The following is a 22,588-nucleotide window of genomic DNA, read 5'->3' as shown; positions in this document are numbered from 1 at the left end:
CACTTTAAATACTAAATTTCATCCAATTGAGGTGACTTCCCTGTAAAGGAGGACAATACGAATTTTAAATAGAGGCAAACAAATTGAAGATTAGACCATACTTTTAAATAAAACTTAACCAAACACTTGAAATATTTTGCTTTCCTTAAGAATCTAAAAGTTGAAATAAAAATCAAGAACAACTCAGGGAAGACGCAGACCAACAAGACCTGATATAAATAAAGACACTATAACAAGGGAAGGAATGGGGAAAAGATACCAAGAAAGATTGATTGAAGGAAAAAGTAGTTAATGTACCTTTTCTGAGCAGCTTCTTCCTCTTCCACAAGTAGCTTTTGGCATCTCAATGCTTCAGCATCCTTATCAGCAAGCCAAGACCTCACCTATGTGAAATGAAATTTATATTTCATCACTACTGTAACTAAGAAATAAATGATCATATTTCATCATTGCTGTAACTAAGAAATAGTAAAGAAAGGTTATATTATCACGTCAGACTTAAGAGAATGTACATGCAGGATATGCCATAATTTTGGTTTCACTTCCATGTCGTTTTAAAAAGCATTATAGCTCAAGCTATGTGCTGAGTCAAATCTTAAGGTGACAAGATTAAAACCTTGTAGACTTTGGGGCATCACAGGATGCCAAAATATTGTTTTATACTAATTATCTTTTTAAACCCTTCTATCGCCTCTTGTGTAACTGAGAAAATGGAATGGACTGTTGTATTACCAACTCTTCCACTTATGTATATGTCAACATATGTAAATTGTCAACAATGATAGAAGCATGAAGTATTTGTGCTCATATGTAAACTGTTGTATTACCAGTAAAATCTTCCACTTATCACAACGCATCATGGTTAGCACCAAGCCTAANTGTGCTCATTGGTGTTGCTGTTGTTGGCTCCAAAGTCCAACCTGCAGATGCAGCCTATGGTGAAGCTGGTATATCACTTTCTCTTTTTTGTCATCATGCAACCATTAATATTCATCATGCCACTAAAATGGACACACACTTAGACAGAGTTGTTTAAATGTTTCTTTAGACTTGAGATAGATTTAAAGTTGACTTCTTAAAGATTAATATGGATTACTGATATAGAAACTCTGATTCTGATTGAAGAATACTAGACTCTTGATTCTGATTCTAATACCATATCAAGGGATCACTTTTGTCTCATGAGTTGAAGAAGTTAGGTTGAATTTAGAAACTCTGATGCTATTAGTTTTCTGTTTCGGATTCGCTTCCTGGTGTCAATGAAAAAGCAACGGTGACTCACGGTGGTGCTTAGATGCTCCGACAAGTCTTTTTAGCGTCCTTAATATTGGAAGAGAAAGTGCAATGCTAATTAATCCTGGCAGTGGTTATAACGATGAGAAGAAAGAGAAATAAAAGAGAGAAAGAAGAAGTGTCAGGAAAAATACACGAGAGAGAAAACAAATGCAGTGAAGTAACTTTCGGGACTAAATTACATTACTTTTAAAAGCGGTATCAAATAGAAATTCAACTCCTAACTTGGAGACTAAAAAGATAATTAAACTTTTTTTATTCAATAATGTTTTAAATAAATTTTATTTAGAATTTGTTTATTTTGTTTAAAATTTGTCCTTTTTACTTTAAGTCAATCTTTCCTCGTATAAAAACTTCCCTTAAATAAAAGAAACGGGGTCAATAATGATAGTTTTTTATTTCAAAAGATATTTATAAAAAAAATATTTTCTTTATATATTATAATAAAAAATAATTAATGTCGTATTAAACTTTAAAAATACTATTTTAATAAAAAAATCTTTCAAAAATTCGATAACTAGAAAAACCAAAAATATATCTATTTCGATAATTGGTTATACTTCCTCGGTTTTTTCAAAAGAAGATATATGAAGAAAAAAATAGATATTTTTTATTTTGATAAAATATTTATAAAATCTGATCTCTGTTGATTTTCGCATCACAATAAATTAAAAAAAATCAAGTAAAGAATAAAAAGTAATAATCAATAGATTTAATATCTATTTTGATCCCTCGAAAGAAAAATTTAGTTTAAAATCGTCCTATTTTTTTTAAAAAATAATAATTTGTTTAACTTTTTGAAAAAATTGTTCAAATTAATATTTTCATTTATATCATACAAAATTTAAGAATGCAACTGCCATTAGAATTAAAATTAACACGTATCACAAATGTTTATATGACTGCTTGGTTCTGTGAGATTAAAATTGTAAAAATAAAACAAATAATGTTGCAGAAGTTAAAAAAAAAGAAAGTATTCTTTAACATATTTAAATTTTTAACATTCATTTAACATTACTCTTGTTTACTTCTTACGACAGTATCGAAACCCCACAGGAAGTCGAAGACATCGTCGGAGGAGGACAAGGATGGTGGGTCCATTCGGAGTTCTTCGGAGGACAAAGAAGGTTCGTCAAGGAGGGTGCCACGAGGACGAAGACATTCGAAGGGGGGGTTCTTAACTGAATTCTCCTTCTCAAAATCTGGACCTCAATAGAAAGACAGAGTGAAACGGTGGACCAACAACAGATTCAATTTAGGGAGAGATTTCAGGGACCATAAATTAATCATCATCCAATATCAAGTACCTCGTACACACATACACACTAAGTATATAACCTGCTTGGTGTTTTGACCAATGTCAACTTTTTATCTTCACTTTGTTCAGTGCCTCCTTTTTTTGTAATACTGTCAAACTATTTTGGATTCTCCATATTCAATTGTAACCAAAACATGTAACAATTTTTTAAATTGGTATAAAGGGCACCTTATTTTTTAAATTGATCTCGTCATCTTCCTTCAACTTATCTTACCACTTTTTCTCAACCCATCTTCCTGTGTGTGGCCACCAAGCTTGGGAAGGAATGGCTTACGAAAGAGCTTTACAGCAAGTTTGGTGGATAAGAAAGGAGGTCAAAGCTGCACATTTCACTAAAGAAACAGAAATTTAATGAACATTGAACAACGAGGGAGAAAGCTGCGATTTTTAGTCCCAAATCACGATTTTCATTCTATCCCCAATTCTAATTTTTTTTTGTTTTTTTAACCTCTCACTTGTTGTCACGTACTTAAATTATTTTCTCCCAATTTTAATTTTACAAGTCAATAAACTAACACTGTCATGCAACCACATAAAGGACAATTTTTTAAAAAAATAAGACGGATTGTTACTTTTCAAAAAAGGTACGACACGACGATTTTGAACAAAATTTCTTTGGACAATGATATTTTAACACTATTTTTTTATACTATTTTGACACTGCACACGTGTCAAGATGTGATTGGATAATTTCAAATTGAAAAAGTTGAGGCAGGGGTATATTTGGAAGAGAAAAACCAAAGTTTGTTTTTTAATTTGAAATCGTCTAACCACATTTTGACACGTGTGCAGTGTCAAAATGGTGTCAAAAAATGGTGTTAAAATTTTATTTTCCAATTTCTTTTTGAAATACTAAAATATGTATTAAACTTGATTAATATTATTTTGAACATTGAAAATAATATTATGAAAAAAATATTGAAAAGTCTAACACATGCATAGTAGTACTAATTTCCTTAGTATATTGTACCTGGAGCATGATTATTGCCAGCATTTCAGTTCCACGCTCTCCACAATTAGAATATAATAAACACTGAAAGTAACAGCCAATGCTAACCGGTGGATTATAAATATATTGAAAAGAATTTAATATTTGAAACGTGGGCTAATATATTTTTTTATATGGTTCTAAATGTTTAAAACAAATATTGTTGGATTGAATTTCTCCATCTAGGACGATTTTCCGGTTTGACTAAAAGTAGAATGGTATCAGATTGTGATCCATTTGTTTATAGGTGCAGTAGATAGATACATATATCATCACATCATATCTACAAATTGTCTGCAGCTAATTATGTATTCAATTTGCAACATAAAATTTTTCCATTAATTTAATATTATTTTTTACTTTCTCTCTCTTTTAAAAAATATACAAATTTATTTGTTATAGCAATTTTATTTTAATACTAAATATCAAATGACTAATGAATATAAAAATATATCTAACTTTTCATTATTCTAATGCCTCCATTAATAATAATATGAAAATTATGATTGTATTATCATATTTTATTTTTAAGCATATAATAATTTAAAAATTATGATTTTATTATAAAAATCTTAATTTTATTTAATAATTAAGACAATTCAACATATATTTAATTTTTAATAATTATATATATATATATATATATATATATATATATATATATTAACATATATATATATATATATATGTTATTAAATATATAATATATATATATATATATATGTTATTAACATATATATATTAACATATATATATATATATATATATATATATATATATATATATATATATATTAACATAAAAATTCGTATACATATGTGATCCACATTGAAAATGTTATTTAGAATGTTAAATTTGGAAATGAGAAAATTGAATTTGAATGTTTGAAAAATATTTATATTAGGAAGAATATCAAGGAATTTTATAAAACAATATTTATAAATATGAAAGCAATGAAATCATAGAATAATTGGTAATATATACCTAACTATCTGTGAGAATAACTGAATTGTTTTCTATTCACATATTAGCTAGGAAATTATTTATATTGTATTGGTTTGGAGAGATAGTACTCTCTAGAGGAATTGGAGAATTTGTAAATTGATGTGTGTTCACATAAATGAATTTGAAAAAAACCATAGTATTGATTTGGGAGATGAAGTACTTTTCCTACACATTTAAGGGTTTGATTATGTACCTCCATTTTTGCCCTCTCATTAAAGACTTTTGGTGAACGTTATCATGATAACTGTATTATTAATTATTATTATTACTACTCATTTATGATTTTATTATCATATATTAAAGTTAACATTTAATTATTATTATTATTATTCATTTATGACTTTATTCATATATTAAAGTTAATATTTGTGTTGTGTTTTTTATTTTGATTTGTACTGAAAAGTTAAAAAGTTTAATGATAAATGAAACTAATGAAAATGTATGTTTAATGTTCATAAATAAAAGATATATAAAAATTATTCATAAAAAATATTGTATCGGATATGAAAATTAAACATAAAATCTCAAAATCTGATTATTCCTGAATTGGATTTTGAGATTTCATATATTTTTATTAAAAATTAATCACATCTTAACAAAGAGCGTTACAGGTATTTCAGAAAATTTTGGAGGTGCACCGGTGAAACTTTTGGAGGTGCCAAAGTGAAACGACCAGTACTTTTTCCATCTTTGCAGATGTCATGCCATTTGAGGATTATATATTTTGGTGAAAACCCTTTTCTACCCCTAATAAAAAGTAATAAATTAAGTGTTATGCAACATTGATGGAATCGATTATAGCTATAAGAATTCAATTCCAATTTATGGTTATGATTAATAAGAATAAATAAAACAATTAAATAACATAGAATGAAATGTTTGGTTAAATATATATAAGTTTGATGTAGAAAGTATTCTGTTGAAATTTATTTCTCTTTTGCAGAAGGGTTGCTGGAGAAAGAGAAGCTAAGGACACAACCTTAGTGTGGTGAACAGAGTCTTCGACTTGTTTCCGGTGAGTGTGGCTAACAACCCTTCATGATTGACAGTTCCATGCAGGTTGCGGGTGATGGGAAAATCTCACCATCCATACTCATATTTCTAAAATTGAGTCTTTTATTAACGGTGATCCACACAAATAATTTTACTTTTAAATTTGTGGGTGATTTTCATTAAACTTTGATAACTTGCAAATCCGGTCTTGACCAAGTACAAATAGTAAAAACTGACAATAAAATATCAACTTACATAAAAATAAAATCTACTTATTCTATCATAAAATAATATTCTATCTAAATAAACAAAAAATCATAACTATCTATTACTATTTTATCTTTATCAAATCGAATCAAATATTACTATATCCAAAACTAATAAAATAATAAATCTCTAAAATTTAAGTTTATCCCAACATCAGAATCCTCACACTCTTCATGGTGGTTGAAGCAGTGATGGTTGGAGGTTGAAACATAGAAGATCACCGTGAAAAAGAGAAGATTGGATTGGAGAGTAACCGAGTGAATGGAATCGATTCCACTAGCTCAAAAAGAGGTTGTATCCGGTTACGAGACAGCTGTATCCAATTCCATTTCCACCTAACATTTGTATCCAGTTTACGAGGTGACTTTAACCGATTCCACCGGTGCGTAGTCGATTCCAGACCTTGATATTGGAATGCATGGCTCATGGATGGTATGATACTTGACTGAGATGCTCTTTTGACTACCTCTCATCACATTTTAGAATAGACAGACACTTGTCAACTATCCAATTATTAGTCATGGTCCAATTATTATTAGGCCAATCTGATTACAATATGATTCAAATAATTATATTTTTAATTCTCAAAATAAAAATAATATTTTAATCATTAACTAAGAGTAGTACATAATTAATTTAACATTCTTCCAATTAAATAGTAGTCAATAATAAATGTGACAATTCAAACTAATTACATACTAAAAAATAATATGAAAATTTTGAATCACCAAAATAATATACATATATTGTGTAATAACTGATAATATTTATAATAAAAAATATAACAAAGCAACGTAGTTTAATAGTTAAAAAACTGTAATACTATAATTGTTAGAGCATCTGAAAAACTAATAAACTGATATTTAATATAAAAAAATTTCTGAGAGAGAGAGAGTAACTCTTTTTATTTCAAAAGAGATTTAGAGTATGCACTCTTATCGCAATATATCATAAAAAATTCTTTCAACTATATAAAAACAAAATATCAAATTTTATGACCAAACACCGAGACTTATAGGGTTGAGATTCTCTATCATTGTGTTTAGAATGAATTAAGTGTTATTTCTTTTAGACATGTTCAATGATTTTTTTTGAAAGATACTTGTTTGATATTTAGATACTATGTATCTATATCCACTTCACTTTGAATTTGTATGTGAACTCTAAGTGTTTTGAACGAGATTAGATATAATTTTTGATTTTGTATGATTAGTAAATCAGATAAAACCATCAAGAAAGGACGATCGGTTCAAATAGAGTGATTAAAATCTTCATATATCATTTAATCAAAATAAGTAAATATTAACTAATTGATCAATCGATCATAGAAATGGGACCTCCAACAAAAGTTCTAAGAAATGATATTATAATGATAACATAATTTAAGAAATACTAAAAAATCTCATTTTTTATTGAATAATGTTTTAAATAAATTTTATTTAGAAATTTGTTTATTTTTTAAAAAAAATTGTCCATTACTTTAAGTTAATCTTTCTTCGTATAATAATTAAAACTAACTCTAAACAAACATAAGAATTTAAAATTTTCTAAATACTTTGTATTTAAACCTAACTTTATTTAAATACTTTGAATTTAAAACAAGATTGTTAGATTTTTTTTAGATTTAACCAACTTACAACAACATTGCAATCATAAATAATTTGTAAAAATAAAAAATATACGATAAAATTATTGTTAAATTTAATCAAGGTTCAAATTCACAATTACTCAAATTACTTATCTATTTCAAAGTATTATTAATAAATACATTTTAAAACCAAAAATAGTATTAAACACAAAAATCACAATGCACAAAGTAATAAATATAAATATCAAAACTCATACATCAATATATTAAAGGGTTTAAGAACAAATTCATTTGTACAAAAAGTTTGCATAAAGCACTAATAAAATAAAGAAAAAGCACAATATCAAATTATTTATAATTCATTCAAACAATTACATATGTACATCTTCTTTATTTTTATTTTTAATTATATCTTCAAATTATTTCTAAAATGTTATATATTTACATAATACTTATACATACTTAAATATTCTCTCAAACTAATATTATAAATAAATAAATATATATAAAGTTAATGACATCATTTTGAAAAAAAAAACAACATATATTATTGAAAACGCAGCCTATTCAATATTCCTACGAATAACCAAAAATATTTCATGCATAATAACATTGTTTAAAAAAGTATGCATTAGTCTTTACATTTAAACTCTTAAGCACTAATAACCACTATTGTCTTACTTTTTTATTTATAAATATATAAAATAATATTTTATACTTTTTTTAATTCAAAAAATAAAAATAAAAGACATACTAGTTAGATCTAAAAAACGAATGCCACCCTTAATAAAATTGGAAATAAAAAACAGAGCATTTGAAAATTGGCTTCTGTCATATTTTTATGGTTAATCTGTCAGATAACATTTGTCCTGATACAATTTATTTGTTTGATAAAGACAACGTGGTAGCTCCTCTTCCCCATTCTTCAAGCAGACAAAAGGATAGAAATCAAACATCACATGACAACATATTTCTCACTTCTTAAGATGTTTATCAAACCAATTTATCATGATTTTATGAGCCTTCCCTGCAGCCTTCACAGCTTTTGGATCATTAGGATCGTACCTCACAGTCCATCCATGGGAGACGTTAGCAAATATCTTCACATAACTATCAATCTGCACAAAACAAAACTCAGTAAACTTGTACCCTAAAATGACATAACATAACTACAAAAGGAAAATAAGTTTCATCCTACCTCAGGTTTAGCTTTTAAGACTTGTTTAAATTGATTTAAGAGCTTTGGAGGAGAGAGTGAGTCGTGCTCAGCTCCAAGTATAGCAATTGGAACTTCAACACCTGAAAAAGATCAAAGTGACTCTTTCAACACTAACATCTTTTGAGATTTGTATCTTTATTCAACCATGAACAAATGGTAAATGAAAGACAGCATAAAAAAGAGATTTACAAGAAAACAGAAGCACTATATATACTGTCAAATTCAGAAAAAGTTGAAGTTTTTTTTTGTCATCTGATTGAGAATTCATACCACGGATGTCATCCACAGTGATATATGATGGATGTAATAGCACAGAAGCTTGAACAAGTTTGGCTTTTCCAAGGTTAGTTACAGTTCTAGCTGAGAGAAAGAGAAAACACACATTACATTCTGTAGTTTATACTTAAGGTGATCTGATAATGCAAAATACAAAGCCACTTACCACCCCAACAGAAACCAGCAACTCCCACAGCAGAAGCACCTTTTCTTTTCAAGGCTTTAATGATAGGTTTTGCAGTTTCAATACCTTTTCCCTGCAGATTTAATAGGCAATATCAGAATCAGACAAAATGTATTACAGTTTACAGAAAAGTCACCGTTTTCATTCATCTGAACTCAAATAGACATGATATTTGATTTGCTCTTGGAAGTCTCACGTCGACTAGAGATAAAGCCGAATTATAATATATAAGTGAGGTGCAAACCTTATCTTACAAGTTGGTTTTGTGGGGTTGAGTTAGGCCTAAAATGCACTTCTAACATGGTATCAGAGTCATGGTTAAAGCCTATCCTAACGAGTTCTAAGTAGACATTTCTCTTTCTATTTCACCCGTTGTCGGACCGCAATTGGACTATCCAAATTTTACTATAACGCACGAGATGTCTACACCTCAACATGGTTTTGTAGATTGTTTTAGGTCTAAAACCCACTTCTAACGTTTGCAACACCACATAAAATAAAATGGTGGCCACCCTTTAGGTTACAGAGCCTAACATTGACTTATGAAGAACAGAAAGAACATTTTTTTTCTAGCTAAACGAATGATAAAGAAGCAATTATCATTAAGAACTAACCGGGTCATGATCATTTAACCAAGGAGTGAAAGGCCTGCTTGCATTGTCACGATTGTAGGGTTCTCCATGGAAGAAGTCAGGAACCACCACAAAATACCCATGGTTTGCAACTTTGTCAGCAATTTTCCTATGCAACATAACAAATAATTAGACCACTTTAAACATTCTTGAAAGTATCTTTTGCAATTTAATTTACTCAAACCATAGTGTTCATTCATTTACCCAAAAAATATTTGTCATTAAACTATCTTAAGAATTTGTGGCCTCCATAGAAATAGTATTTGCTTACAAAATGGAAGACATTACATGTGACCTAACAGAGAATAAGCAGAGAGATAAACTGAGTAAATCAGGCATTGAAAGTAACATACCTTAAAAGTGGTGGTTTAAATCCTACAAGACAAATTGAGTATGGAAAGTTAATTAAAGATATTTGTTAAAGGTAACATAACTGTCGGCAGAAACAAACAAATAGATACACCAAACAGGGAATTAACAATGTCTCAGGGAAACTGATATTTTGCTGATTTCAGAATTATCACAATGCATTTCAACTCAGTCTTATAAATTTGTATCTACTATGAATTCACCTTTATCTCTAATCCACGTAAGAATCATAATAAATAAAATAAATTACAGATAGACTAAACTGAATTAATTAAACACAAAGATTAAAGCACCATCGTCTTGTACTCTTAACAAGAAATATTTTTTCTACTTGTAAACCAATTAAGGAATGAATCACATGAATAAGTGAGTCACTGGTTTTAGTAGTATCTATAACAAGAAACAGAACCCAGTTATGTTAGCTGGTTTCTGCTTCTGACATGTTTTCTTTCAATCTGTTTGGTTACTTAAAATCAAGAAATGAACAAAAGTTCATCGTTTGGAACTTCAATAAAATTATATATACAGAAGCAAAGAGTAATGATGGTGTTGATATATTTGGAAGAAAGAATACCATAAACATCAGAAACAAGAACAATGGCAAGAATAGCGAGAGGAGAACCAGTGACATAGGTGTTAACACCAGCGATATTGGTAACATAGCCAACACCACTTGAAGCATTGAGAATGGGAGCGTTTGAAAGGCATTCACTTCCCACCATTGTTGTCTCTCTGTTTTCCTTCTGCTGTGGTCAAATTCCTAACTCCATTTGACCTTATATGCATGACTGACGCAGGGTTTGAATGGTCATTACAATCATCGCCATGGGCCCATTTGAAACTTGAAAGGACGTGCCACTTGCTTAATTACTATTCTCTTATCACTGTTGTTGACCACACAAAAATTACAACATTCGAGGTTTGTAACATGCGATAGCATTTAAGCCGCCATTAATCTATATGATAATATCTGTAACACTTAAGTGTTGTTTAAAGTATATTTCTTACATCTGCCAAAAATTTCTTAAATATTTGCTGCCACTGTGACTTCATCTTTAAGAAAATAATAAAGTATTTTAAGAAATACTAAAAAAACTCATTTTTTTTATTGAATAATGTTTTAAATAAATTTCATTTAGAAATTTGTCTTTTTTACTTTAAGCCAATCTTTCATCGTATAAAAAACTTCCCTTAAATAAAAGAAGTTGGGTGTATAACATCTAATATTTTCAATGATAGTTTTTTTATTTTAGTAAGATATTTATAAAAAATTCTATTTTATTTATATATCATAATAAAAAATAATTAATGTCATATTAAACTTTAAAAATAATATTTTAATAAAAATAAAAATTTGATAATTAGAAAAACCAAAAACATATGTATCTCGATAATTGGTTCGCAATATACTTCCTCGGTTTTTTCTAAAGAAGTTTGTTTCGGATATACGAAGAAAAAGAATATTTTATTTTGATAAAATATTTATAAATTGTTATCTTTGTTGACTTTCACATCACAATAAATTAATAATTAAGTAAAGAAAAAAGTAATACTTAATATTATTTTGGACATTGAAAATAATCTTATGAATAAAAATGTTTGAAAAGTCCAACACATGCATAGTAGTATTAATTTTCTTAGTATATCGTATGTTGAGCATGATTGTTGCCGGCATTTCAGTTCCATACTCTACCAAATTCGAATATAATAAACACTGAAAGTACAGCCAAAGCTGACCAGGGAATTAAAAAATATATTGAAAAAGACAATAATGTTGGAATTTAATATTTGAAACGTGGATTGATATATTTTTTTATATGGTTCTAAATTATTAAAACACATATTATTGAATTTCTCTATGTAGAATGATTTTCTGGTTTGACTAAAAAATGAATGTAGCATATCTAAAGACCAATAAATAAAGTTTGCATATTTATATAAAAGTTAAATGAATAATTAAAGATTAAATTTATTTGTAATTAATGTTTAAAAATACGAGTTAAAAATCTTACAAATAAAGATATTGGTGAGATGCAAAAAGGAAAATAGGAGGGCAAAAGTGTCATTTTCGTAGCATGAGAAGTTCATCCCGTACAAATTCTATGTATAGTGGCCCAGTGGGTGAGGAGTTGCAGAAAATCTTAATTCCTTAAAAGGCAACTATTTTTTTTTTCTCAGTGATCTATTTGTTCATAGGAGCAGTAGATAGACACATGTACAAATTTTCCAGATGCAGCTAATATAAAAAATTATAATTATATTATCATATTTTATTTTTAAATATATAATAATTTAAAAATTATAATTTTAATGTAAAAATATTTATTTTATTAATTTTACTTAATAATTAAGATAGACATATATTTAATTTTTAATAGTTATATATATATATATATATATATATATATATATATATATATATATATATATATATATATATATATATATATATTAACATTATCTGATCCACATTGAAAATATTATTTAGAATGTTCAATTTGGAAATGAGAAATGAGAAATTTTTATTCGAATTTTTTAAATTACGAAGAATATCAAGGAATTTTATAAAACTATTTATAAAGACGAAAACAATGTAATTATAGAATAATTGGTAATATATATACCTAATTATCTCTGCAGGCATCACTGATTTCTATTCTTGACTGTTTTCTATACACATCTTAGGAAATTATTTAGAGAAGACGTATCGTTTGGTGGATTGCAAATTTATATATTTTTAGAATAGACAGACACTTGTCAACTGTCCAATTATTAGTCATGGTCCAATTCATTATTAGGCCAATCTTATTACAATATGATTTTTTAATTCTCAAACAATAATAAAAATAATATTTTAATCATTAACAAAGAGTAGTACATGATTAATTTAACATTCTTTTAATTAAATAGTAGTCAATAATAAAAAATGTGACAATTCAAACTAATTACATATTAGAAAATGATATGAAAATTTTGAATTACCAAAATAATATACAAATATTGTGCAATAGCTGATCAAATTTAGTATAATAAAAAGTATAATAAAGTAACATATAGTAAAAAAATATGTAATACTACAATTGTCAGAGCATGTGAAAAAAATTAATAAACTGATATTTAATATAAAAGAATGTACTGAGAGAGGGTAAAAAAATTGTTTACACTGTTTACACATTTTTGCTTTAATGTTAACAAAGGAACGTGCTTGAAACAACAAATAAAATTAAAAAAAATTGCTAAAAATGACTAAAACCATAGTTTTATAAAGTTAAAGGACTAAATTGTACCATAGTTTGAAAATGGATTAAAACCAAAATCGCCCCAAAGTATAGGGACTAATAACATATTTAACCCTAAATATTATTTATGAAATATGTGTGAAAATTTTTGGGAGGTTAGCATTAATATAAACATATACATTATAGTACTCCTAAATTTATTTGTAATTAATTTTATATGTTCTTTGTTTTTTGTATTTATTACATGTCAAACAAGGACTTTTAAATAGTTATATTTTTAAGATGAAATATGTTTTTGTTTCCGTTTATATTATTATGAAAAATTGTGTTTAATCCTTAAATTAAATATTTTATAATCTGAAAATTGTGTAAAACATCCTTCTCATAAAATCACATGTGAAGATTAGATTTTAATTTATTATAAAAATTCATTTATTATATGAAAAACATTTCAACAAAAATATAATTTGCATTGACTTTCATAAAATACAAAATTAAATACTTAATAATTTATAAAAATCAAATATAATTTCATTGGGAGATAAAACAAATTTTTATAATAATTTGAGTACAGAAAAACTATTAACCTTTTTACTTAGGTTTAATCATTTTGATAGTCTCTATTTTCGATGACTTTTTTTAATTAGGTCTCTCATTTTCTTTTTTTTTCAATTGGATCTCTATTTTTGAAAAATTGAAACAATTAGGCCATTGTCGTTAGTCCCGTACTAACATGGTTAAAAAGGATAACACTTGTCAGTTCGTGATTTTTTTGAATTTTTTAAATATATTTTTAATTATTTTTATTTTTATTTTTTATTTTTTTCTTTTAAAAATAAAATTTGCCACGTGTCAAGTTGACATTGTGCCACTAGCAATGACAGTGTGAGGTAGCACTGACAATGTCACTGTCAAACCACGTGTCATTGTTTGTTTCAATTTTGTCCTTGTATTTTTATTTTGTCTCAATTTAGTCCTAATTTTTTTTAAAATTTTAAAAAAATTGTTCCTTCCAAATAAAATATGGTATGTACATTTTCCAAATTTTTATCTTTAAATTAGTTTCTTTAAGCAAATTATTAGTAATGATGTATTTCAAATCGAAATATTTAACTCTAGAAACTTTTTATGAATTGTTGAGGAAGTATTGAGACTATACTTGTGTAGATTACCTTTACAAAAATATTTATTATTGAGATGTTAACTTTTATAAGTTACTCATTCATATTATTTAGGTTAAATGATTTATTTACTACTATATAAATAAAAATATGTCATATGTTAGTTTGTAATTTTTTTTATTTTTCTAATAAAAAAAGTAATTTACATAAATTTCTTTGTAAAGATTTATATTTAAATAAAATTTTGTTTGAACTTAGAGAAACAAAATTGTTTAGTTTTTTTAAAAAATAGGACTAAATTAAGACAAAATAAGAATACTGGGACCAAATTGAGACAAATTAATGACACGTGGTCTGATAATGACACGTGGTACTATCAGTGCCACCTCATATTGTCATTGCCACGTGGCTCAATGTCAACTTGACACGTGACAATTTTAAAAAAAAAAATAAATAAAAAAAATTAAAATTAAAAATAAAAAAAATTAAAAAAAATATTTAAAAAATTCAAAAAAATCACGAGCTGACACGTCTCACCCTTTTTAAGAGTGTTAGTACGGTGAACTAATTGTTTCAATTTTTCAAAAATAGGAACCTAATTAAGAAAAATAAAAAATGAAGGACCTAATTAAAAAAAATCATAAAAAATATGGACTATCAGAATGATTAAACCTTTTACTTATTAAATATTTCATTTGAGAATTGGTTTGTTTCAAAGGTAGAAAATGACAATTTCTTTTATAGTTTGTCACGCCCATAACATATGTTGTGAGAATTTATTTATTTCTATAAAAGATAGAATTATTAAGACGCATTGATACAATAAAAAATCACATTACAAGATTTCTTATTTCTTAAGATGTTTATCAAACCAATTTATCATGATTTTGTGAGCGTTCCCTGCAGCCATAGCAGCTTTAGGATCTGCAGGGTCGTACCTCAAAGCCCAACCATGCGAGACGTTAGGAAATACTTTTACATAACTATCAATCTGCACAAAAAATAAAAAGAATATGATATGTTTACAAACTTTTTTTAGTATAACTGTTTTATTGTTCTCTATATTTAAAACAAATTAATTATAAACTATTATAAAAAATATTGTAAAAAAGTTGAAAAAAAATTATTAAAAAAACATTTTTTAAACAAAAATTGGTACACAAATGATAAACTCCACTAGAGAATAGACAAAATGTACCCATTAATGACCATAAACAGATACTTTGAATGCCTAAAAATCATTAATTTAATTGCCAAATTCATTTGGTTCGACTCAAATTTTACTTGTCTAATGTAAAAGCTAGCCAAGTTTGTATAACTAGAAAAAGACAAATTGACTTGCAACAATAACATCAAAAACACATATGCAACTAGTTACAAAAGTTAATTACCAAATCATCAAGCTAATAATACTAAATTAGAGTACATAATCAGAAAAGGAAGAAAACATTCATGGTACCTGGGGTTTGGCTTTCAGGACTTCTTCAAATTCTTTCACAAGCTTTGGAGGAGAGAGTGAGTCATGCTCTGCTCCAAGTATAGCAATTGGAACATTAACACCTGAAAAGATTAAGAATTATCTATCTCAATCAATGCTTTAACATTTGGTCTTTATGATGTGTAAAATGTATCAAATCGTTCCTATCCGTTAACGGTTTTTGATTAACTTCCTTGACTAACTCCCGTGCTTCAGGGGTTGTTGATGTTGCAGCCTTCCATAGTAATTGTCTCATATTTATACTAGCAAATTTTTTCCTAAAATTTGACGAATATGACTGATTTGATACATTTTGCACATCATAGGACCAAAGGTTTACATTTTAAAAAAAAAAATTAAACTGAATACCAACTTTTAACTTATAGACAAAAAATATTTAAACCTTAAAGAAATGATAAATGAAAGACAGAAAGAAAGGAGATTTAAAAAATTACAAAAAAAACTGATGTCAGTCATTGAAGGTGTTCTTTCAAACAAAAATAACATTAATGTGACACTGCACACGTGTCAAAATGTGATTGGACGATTTCAAATTAAAAAAGTTGAGACACGGATATATTTGAAAAAAAAAACGAAGTTTGTTTTTTTAATTTGAAATCGTCCAATCACATTTTGACACGTGCACAGTGTCAAAATGGTCTCAAAAAATGGTGTTAAAATTTTATTTTCCGATTCGGAAAATGATATTTTAACACCATTTTTTGACACCATTTTGACACTGCACACGTGTCAAAATGTGATTGGACGATTTCAAATTAAAAAAGTTGAGACACGGATATATTTGGAAAAAAAAAACGAAGTTTGTTTTTTTAATTTGAAATCGTCCAATCACATTTTGACATGTGCACAGTGTCAAAATGGTGTCAAAAAATGGTGTTAAAATTTTATTTTCCTAATGATTCTGTAACGTTTTATCATTGACAGAGTGGGATGTTTCTTGGTCTTGCATCAAAACATGTTTAGCTAAAGTAAATTTTCCTTTAAGAATGTACTACTTGAAGTTGGGAATCGTATACAGGGAATATGTAAATTAAGAAACAATCCAAAATATTGAGAATTCATACCACGGATGTCATCCACAACTATATATGATGGATGTAATAGCACAGAAGCTTGGATGAGTTCAGTTTTTGCTAGGTTGGTAACGGTCTTAGCTGAGAGCAAGAGAAAAAACGCAGAACATTCAGTGAATTATTCCAAAGGTGACCAGAAATTGCAAAATGACACAGAAGAGAGAAAGAACACCAATCAGTGAAAGTGACTCACCTCCCCAACAAAAACCAGCAACTCCAACAGCGGAAACATTTTTTCTTTTTAAGGCTTCAATTATAGGTTTTGCTTCTTCAGAGCTTTTTCCCTACAAATTTAATATGCAATGTAAGCATCACACAAAATGCAGTGCAACTTTCAAACAAGTCACTAGTTGTAACATGTGAATCCTCTGTCAAAATCAGAACAAGCAAGTATAATTAAGTAAGAATTAACCGGTTCATGATCTTTTAACCAAACAGGGGTTGGCCTTGACACATTCTTAGGATCATAAGGGTCACCATGCAAGAAGTCAGGAACCAGGACATAATACCCATTATCTGCAACCTTGTCTGCAATTTTCCTTCACAATACATAACAGATAATATTGATCATCACGGAACACATTACATTAAATCAATTGCGAGCTTCATTTGTCATTTAGACATTAAATTATTAAACTAATGCGTGTTTAATTTGTTGTTTAGACATTCAATTGTTAAATTAAATTTAATTTAAGCACCATACCTTAGAAGTGGTGCTTTAAATCCTGCAAAACAGATTGAGCGCGTGAAGTTAGATGAAGATAATAAAACTGATACACAACAAGGAAGTAAGAGAAAGGAAGGAAATCACATATACATCGAACTGAATTATTAACACAGAGAAGAAGATTGTTGAATACCATAAACATCAGAAACAAGAAGAATGGCGAAAATGGCGAGAGGAGAACCGGTGACGTAGGAGTTAACACCACCGACGTTGATAACATGACCAACGCCGCTCGAAGCGTTGAGAATAGGAGCGTTTGAAAAGCATCCACTTGCTACCATTTCTCTCTTTGTCTTTTTCCCTATGCTCTTCCCACTACTCTTATATTTATACGGAACGGATTCTCTCTTACTAGCTTTCTATCTGGACCTTTTCAACGTCTTTTGTAAGCCGTTTGACCAAATGAAACGAACGGTTTAAAGTTTAATTTAAATTAAAATAAACTATGCTCTCCAAACTCTTTTTTATCTTTCCATAAAGTTAAAAAATAAATATTTTCTCTTTATTACTATTTTAAATAAATAAGTAAATAAATAAATTCCTTTTAAAAGAGTAAACATTTAAAATATCAAACGTTCAAACATTAATTTATTTCTGAGGTGAATTTATGATGTAAAGAGAAATTTTTGTTTGTATATATGTATGAAGATTGAGACGAGAAAGAGGGATTTTTTTTTTTTTGCCAATTTAGATTAATTTGTTTCGGAAATTACAAAAATAGTATAATATTTTAAAAAGTTTTCGAAATTGGACGAATATGTTATTATATATATAATATTATAATAGGTTTTTGTTGAGATCAGACGAGTATAAGTGAATTTATCTTATACTAGAATTTATAAGAATCTGACCAATTTAATTTATCTCGTTCATCAATGCAAATTTTAGTCACTGTAATATTAATTGCTTCTTAATTCTGTTCAACAATTACTAAAATCGAGCAATCATGAAATACTTACTTGCACATCAACTGTTCGGTCATTTCCTTCCAATTTATCACCTCGGTTAGGTTTAAGCCCGTAGTAAGATAATATAAAGATATGCATTAGATATGGATTGAGACAATAATACGAAGTAGGTGTGTTTTATTATACTAAAACTATATATTTTAGATTGTTATATTGTTGGAATTTCTTTTAGGAAAACAAAAAAAGATATAATATATTTTTTTTTATTGAAATATATTTATAAAATTTTCTGTTTTACATTACGATAAGAGTACAAATAATAAAAATGTAATTAATATTGTTTTTCCACACATATCAAAATTGAAGGAAATATTAAATAAGCTTCATTACATTAATAAAAATAATAATGAAACACACTTTATTGAATATTATTAAATAAATTGGCATTACATCAAAGAGAATTTATAAAGTCTAATAGTGTGTAGCAGGGAATATAATAATAGAATTCCCTGAAATCTAATCTCTTTGAAGAAAAGCTTTGAACCATTTTGCAGATTGTTTGGCATGTCGCTTTAAACCACTTTTGTAGTCCACAAAGTTTAGCCCAAATCGCACTACATAGCCGTCTTTCCATTCAAAATTGTCCAACAACGACCATGCAAAGTATCCTTTCACTTTTACGCCATCCCTTTTAAATTCAACAAAAGAAATTTAAATTTGATTTAACAAAAATAAATATTACCATTGTGTGAAAAATGATGTATTAATTACCTGATTGCAGAGAGTAGATAATAAAGATGGCGATAAAAATAATCAATTCTGTAAGTATCTTGAAGCATTTCTTTAACTGATAATGTCGGATCGGTGTAAATATCACCCATACCTATTAATAAAATGTAATACTCATTTATATGTTAGAACAAAATACGTATATAAAGATACAAACTTTATATTGAAATTCTATATTTTTAAGATAATACAATTACCATTTTCTGTGATGTAGATCAAAGGATTGTTGTATACTGTATTGATATGAAGCAGCAGTTCTCTAAGTCCTTTGGGGTAGACATATAACCAACTTGGACCAAACTGCAAGTATAATTACAAATCAAGTTATAGAAAAACCAATAACTAATAATAATATGTTTCTACAATATGACATGACCAAATACATACCTGAGGACCAATGGCAACTCCATTGCGAACAGCTGGAAAATATACAAAACAAATTAAAGATATGATTTTCATAGACTCAACATTCATAACATAAATATAGGTTTAATTGCTTCTTTTGTCTCCAGTTTGGTTGAAGTGTGTCAAATTCGTCATTTTTTAGAAAAATGTCAATTTCGTCCCCATATAGAAAAAATTTGTGTCAAATCAAGTCATCTCCGTTAAATACAAATTAATTGTATTAAAAACTTAAAGTGAGTTTTGAATAATAACTACTTCATGGGTCTGATTCCTGATATTGTAGTGGATAAAGTGAGTTTTGAAAGCAATGATTTTTAACATAGATGATTTGATTGACACAAATTTTACAAAATTGACATTTTTCTAAAAAGAGGATGAATTTGACACACTTCAACCAACCTGAGGATAAAAGAAGCAATTAAACCCGTAAATATATAATTGATAGATAAAAGGTTTCCTCACTTATTTGGTTGACATTAGCATCTGTAGTATAACTAGGTTTGTTGGCTTTGGATGTATTGGCAGCATAGTTAGTGGTGTAATAGTTTAGTCCAAGAAAATCTATTGAACCAGCAACAAGTTTTCGTTCATGTCTTGAAAACTTTGGCAACCGTTTACCAACTAGAGAACGCATGCTCTTTGGATATCTTCCTGATGTCAACGGTTCCATGTACCTATAATCATTGTTACACGTGAAATTATCAAATTTGAGAATGTTTGAAAACAACAGACATAACAACTACTGTACATTAATCTTTTCAGTAATGTCTGTTCTCCTGTAGTCAAACACTTACCATCCAAGCATGAAGTCAACTGCTCGTATGGCAGCGTCTTTATCAGCTTGGCTATTTGAATATGGTTCATACCAATTGGAATTAAGTGTTATGCCGATGACTCCTTTCTGAGTGTTCTGCATAAAGTGTTTTGAATGATAAATAAATAAGAGTGTTATACTTGAGCTCTCACAACAATGTGGAATCCTAATGAAATATGAAGATTATGTGTAACAATATAATCTTTCTAAAAAACTAAAAAACCTGAAAATTTTTCTTGTAGACATGTACGGCAGCTGCATGAGCAAGTAGTAGATTATGTGTAACAATATAAGGTTCTGTTCCTGAGTCACCTCCAAAACAACTTGAATCTAGCCATTTAGAACATCGACCCGGTGGAAAGTTCCCAACTGCATAGCCAATATTACTGTAAGACCATGGCTCATTTAGAGTAATCCAATATTTCACCCTGTTTCCAAAGTATCTGAAACAAATTTCTGCATAGTCTCGAAAATCATCTCTGAAAAATCAAGAACACAACAAAATCATTATTTTATAACGATAATTAATATGAAATTTAGCACATTTAAAAAAGAAAAGAAAAATAATAATTATGTAATACTAGTGATTTTGAATAGAAATTAATTTTTGTATAACTTACACAACGCGACGACTTAAAAAACCTCCGTATTCTTCTTCCAAAGATTGGGGAAGATCCCAGTGAAAAAGTGTGACGTATGGTTCTATACCTGCAACATTAATATTTATGTATTGTGACTTACTATAGAAATGTAAAATTTAATTAAGAAAAAAGAAGAGGGTATAAAGCATGAATGTTGACCGTTGGCTAGCAAATTATCGATAAGATTATTGTAATATCTGATCCCTTCTGGGTTTACACCTCCACTCAGCTTTCCATCTATATATGAACAAGAACATTGAAATCGTTAACGTGAAAGATCCAACTACAATAATTTCAAAAACATAATTTTTTCATCAACTTTGATCTTACTTGGTAAGATTCTAGACCAAGAGATGGAAAATCTGTATGCATCCAGATTCATATTCTTCATTATCTGAATATCTTCCTGTTGTATAAACAGAAAACAACATTAGAAAAATGATTAATTACTTTGAGGTAGAGAGATAATTGGTTTCTTCATTAATCCTATGTTATCATCACTACAATTTCAAGTTTACCTTGTAGCGATGATACTGGTCAACAGCAACATCTCCATTACTTTTACCCCTTATCTTGTCTGTAAGTATTGCACATTCATAACCAGATTATTATCGATTATTTTTAAGTTTAGAAAGTAAAATAGAATTATATCATATCAAAGAGATTAATGAAACACAGCAAAAAAAAAAAACCTGGATATTTGTGAATGTATGCATCCCATATGCTTGGTCCTCTCCCACCTTCGTTTGCTGCACCTTCGTACTATACGTACATACGAGGAAGAAACATAAGAAAACGATGCAAGGTTAGGTTGAAATGTGAAAGGTTTTTCGATAAGAATAAGGAAAACATTAACCTGGTAAGCCGAGGATGCTGTCCCAAAAACGAAGCCTGTGGGAAAACTGCTTCGATTCAGAGAAAGAACTTCCACAACAGATGACTGCTGTTGCGCAAAACCAATCGGTGAGAGTGTGGTAAGAGCGAAGAACATCAACAGAATAAGCCCTTTGCGTTCCATCTTCAGTGATGAACTCTCTTTCTGCTTAATGCACAAATGCTACGTATTAACGTTCCCTTACACAACGGTCGAAAACTTTATAAATATTATAAATATATAATCATTAAAAAATTATTGAAGTCATCATGAAATTTTATACACGAAAATAAAATCTTCGATAAATTTAAATTATAGAAAATTTTTATTAACGAATTTTAAAATTTAAATTACTAATAAATTTTAT

The 22,588-nt window shown here is 28.1% G+C and overlaps 3 protein-coding genes across 3 annotated transcripts; all 3 read right to left on the bottom strand.

Moving 5' to 3' along the window:
* Positions 1-8,251: 8,251 nt before the first annotated feature.
* On the bottom strand, positions 8,252-10,899 carry LOC106758681 (endo-1,3;1,4-beta-D-glucanase). Its single transcript, XM_014641637.2, has 7 exons — positions 10,707-10,899; positions 10,117-10,138; positions 9,746-9,872; positions 9,114-9,204; positions 8,942-9,031; positions 8,651-8,751; positions 8,252-8,570 (listed from the first exon to the last, which is right to left on the bottom strand). The coding sequence occupies exons 1-7, from the start codon at positions 10,852-10,854 to the stop codon at positions 8,427-8,429; spliced, it is 723 nt and encodes a 240-aa protein (XP_014497123.1). The 5' UTR covers positions 10,855-10,899; the 3' UTR covers positions 8,252-8,426.
* A 4,346-nt stretch (positions 10,900-15,245) lies between these two features.
* On the bottom strand, positions 15,246-18,120 carry LOC106758266 (endo-1,3;1,4-beta-D-glucanase). Its single transcript, XM_014641204.2, has 7 exons — positions 17,924-18,120; positions 17,767-17,788; positions 17,476-17,602; positions 17,257-17,347; positions 17,055-17,144; positions 15,952-16,052; positions 15,246-15,483 (listed from the first exon to the last, which is right to left on the bottom strand). Exons 1-7 carry the CDS (start codon positions 18,069-18,071, stop codon positions 15,340-15,342), a joined length of 723 nt encoding a protein of 240 aa, XP_014496690.1. The 5' UTR covers positions 18,072-18,120; the 3' UTR covers positions 15,246-15,339.
* Positions 18,121-19,194: 1,074 nt separating this feature from the next.
* On the bottom strand, positions 19,195-22,344 carry LOC106758564 (beta-glucosidase 12). The gene is made up of 13 exons (XM_014641483.2): positions 22,204-22,344; positions 22,040-22,109; positions 21,866-21,924; positions 21,678-21,753; positions 21,507-21,584; positions 21,327-21,414; positions 20,930-21,185; positions 20,687-20,802; positions 20,355-20,566; positions 19,875-19,906; positions 19,685-19,787; positions 19,470-19,581; positions 19,195-19,386 (listed from the first exon to the last, which is right to left on the bottom strand). Exons 1-13 carry the CDS (start codon positions 22,336-22,338, stop codon positions 19,215-19,217), a joined length of 1,509 nt encoding a protein of 502 aa, XP_014496969.1. The 5' UTR covers positions 22,339-22,344; the 3' UTR covers positions 19,195-19,214.
* Between the last annotated feature and the right edge of the window lie 244 nt (positions 22,345-22,588).

Source organism: Vigna radiata, chromosome 4 (genome assembly GCF_000741045.1).
Source record: "Vigna radiata var. radiata cultivar VC1973A chromosome 4, Vradiata_ver6, whole genome shotgun sequence".
Classification (NCBI taxonomy): Eukaryota; Viridiplantae; Streptophyta; class Magnoliopsida; order Fabales; family Fabaceae; genus Vigna; species Vigna radiata.
Note: the sequence above shows the minus strand (reverse complement) of the source record. Positions and strands in the feature narration are given on the sequence as shown.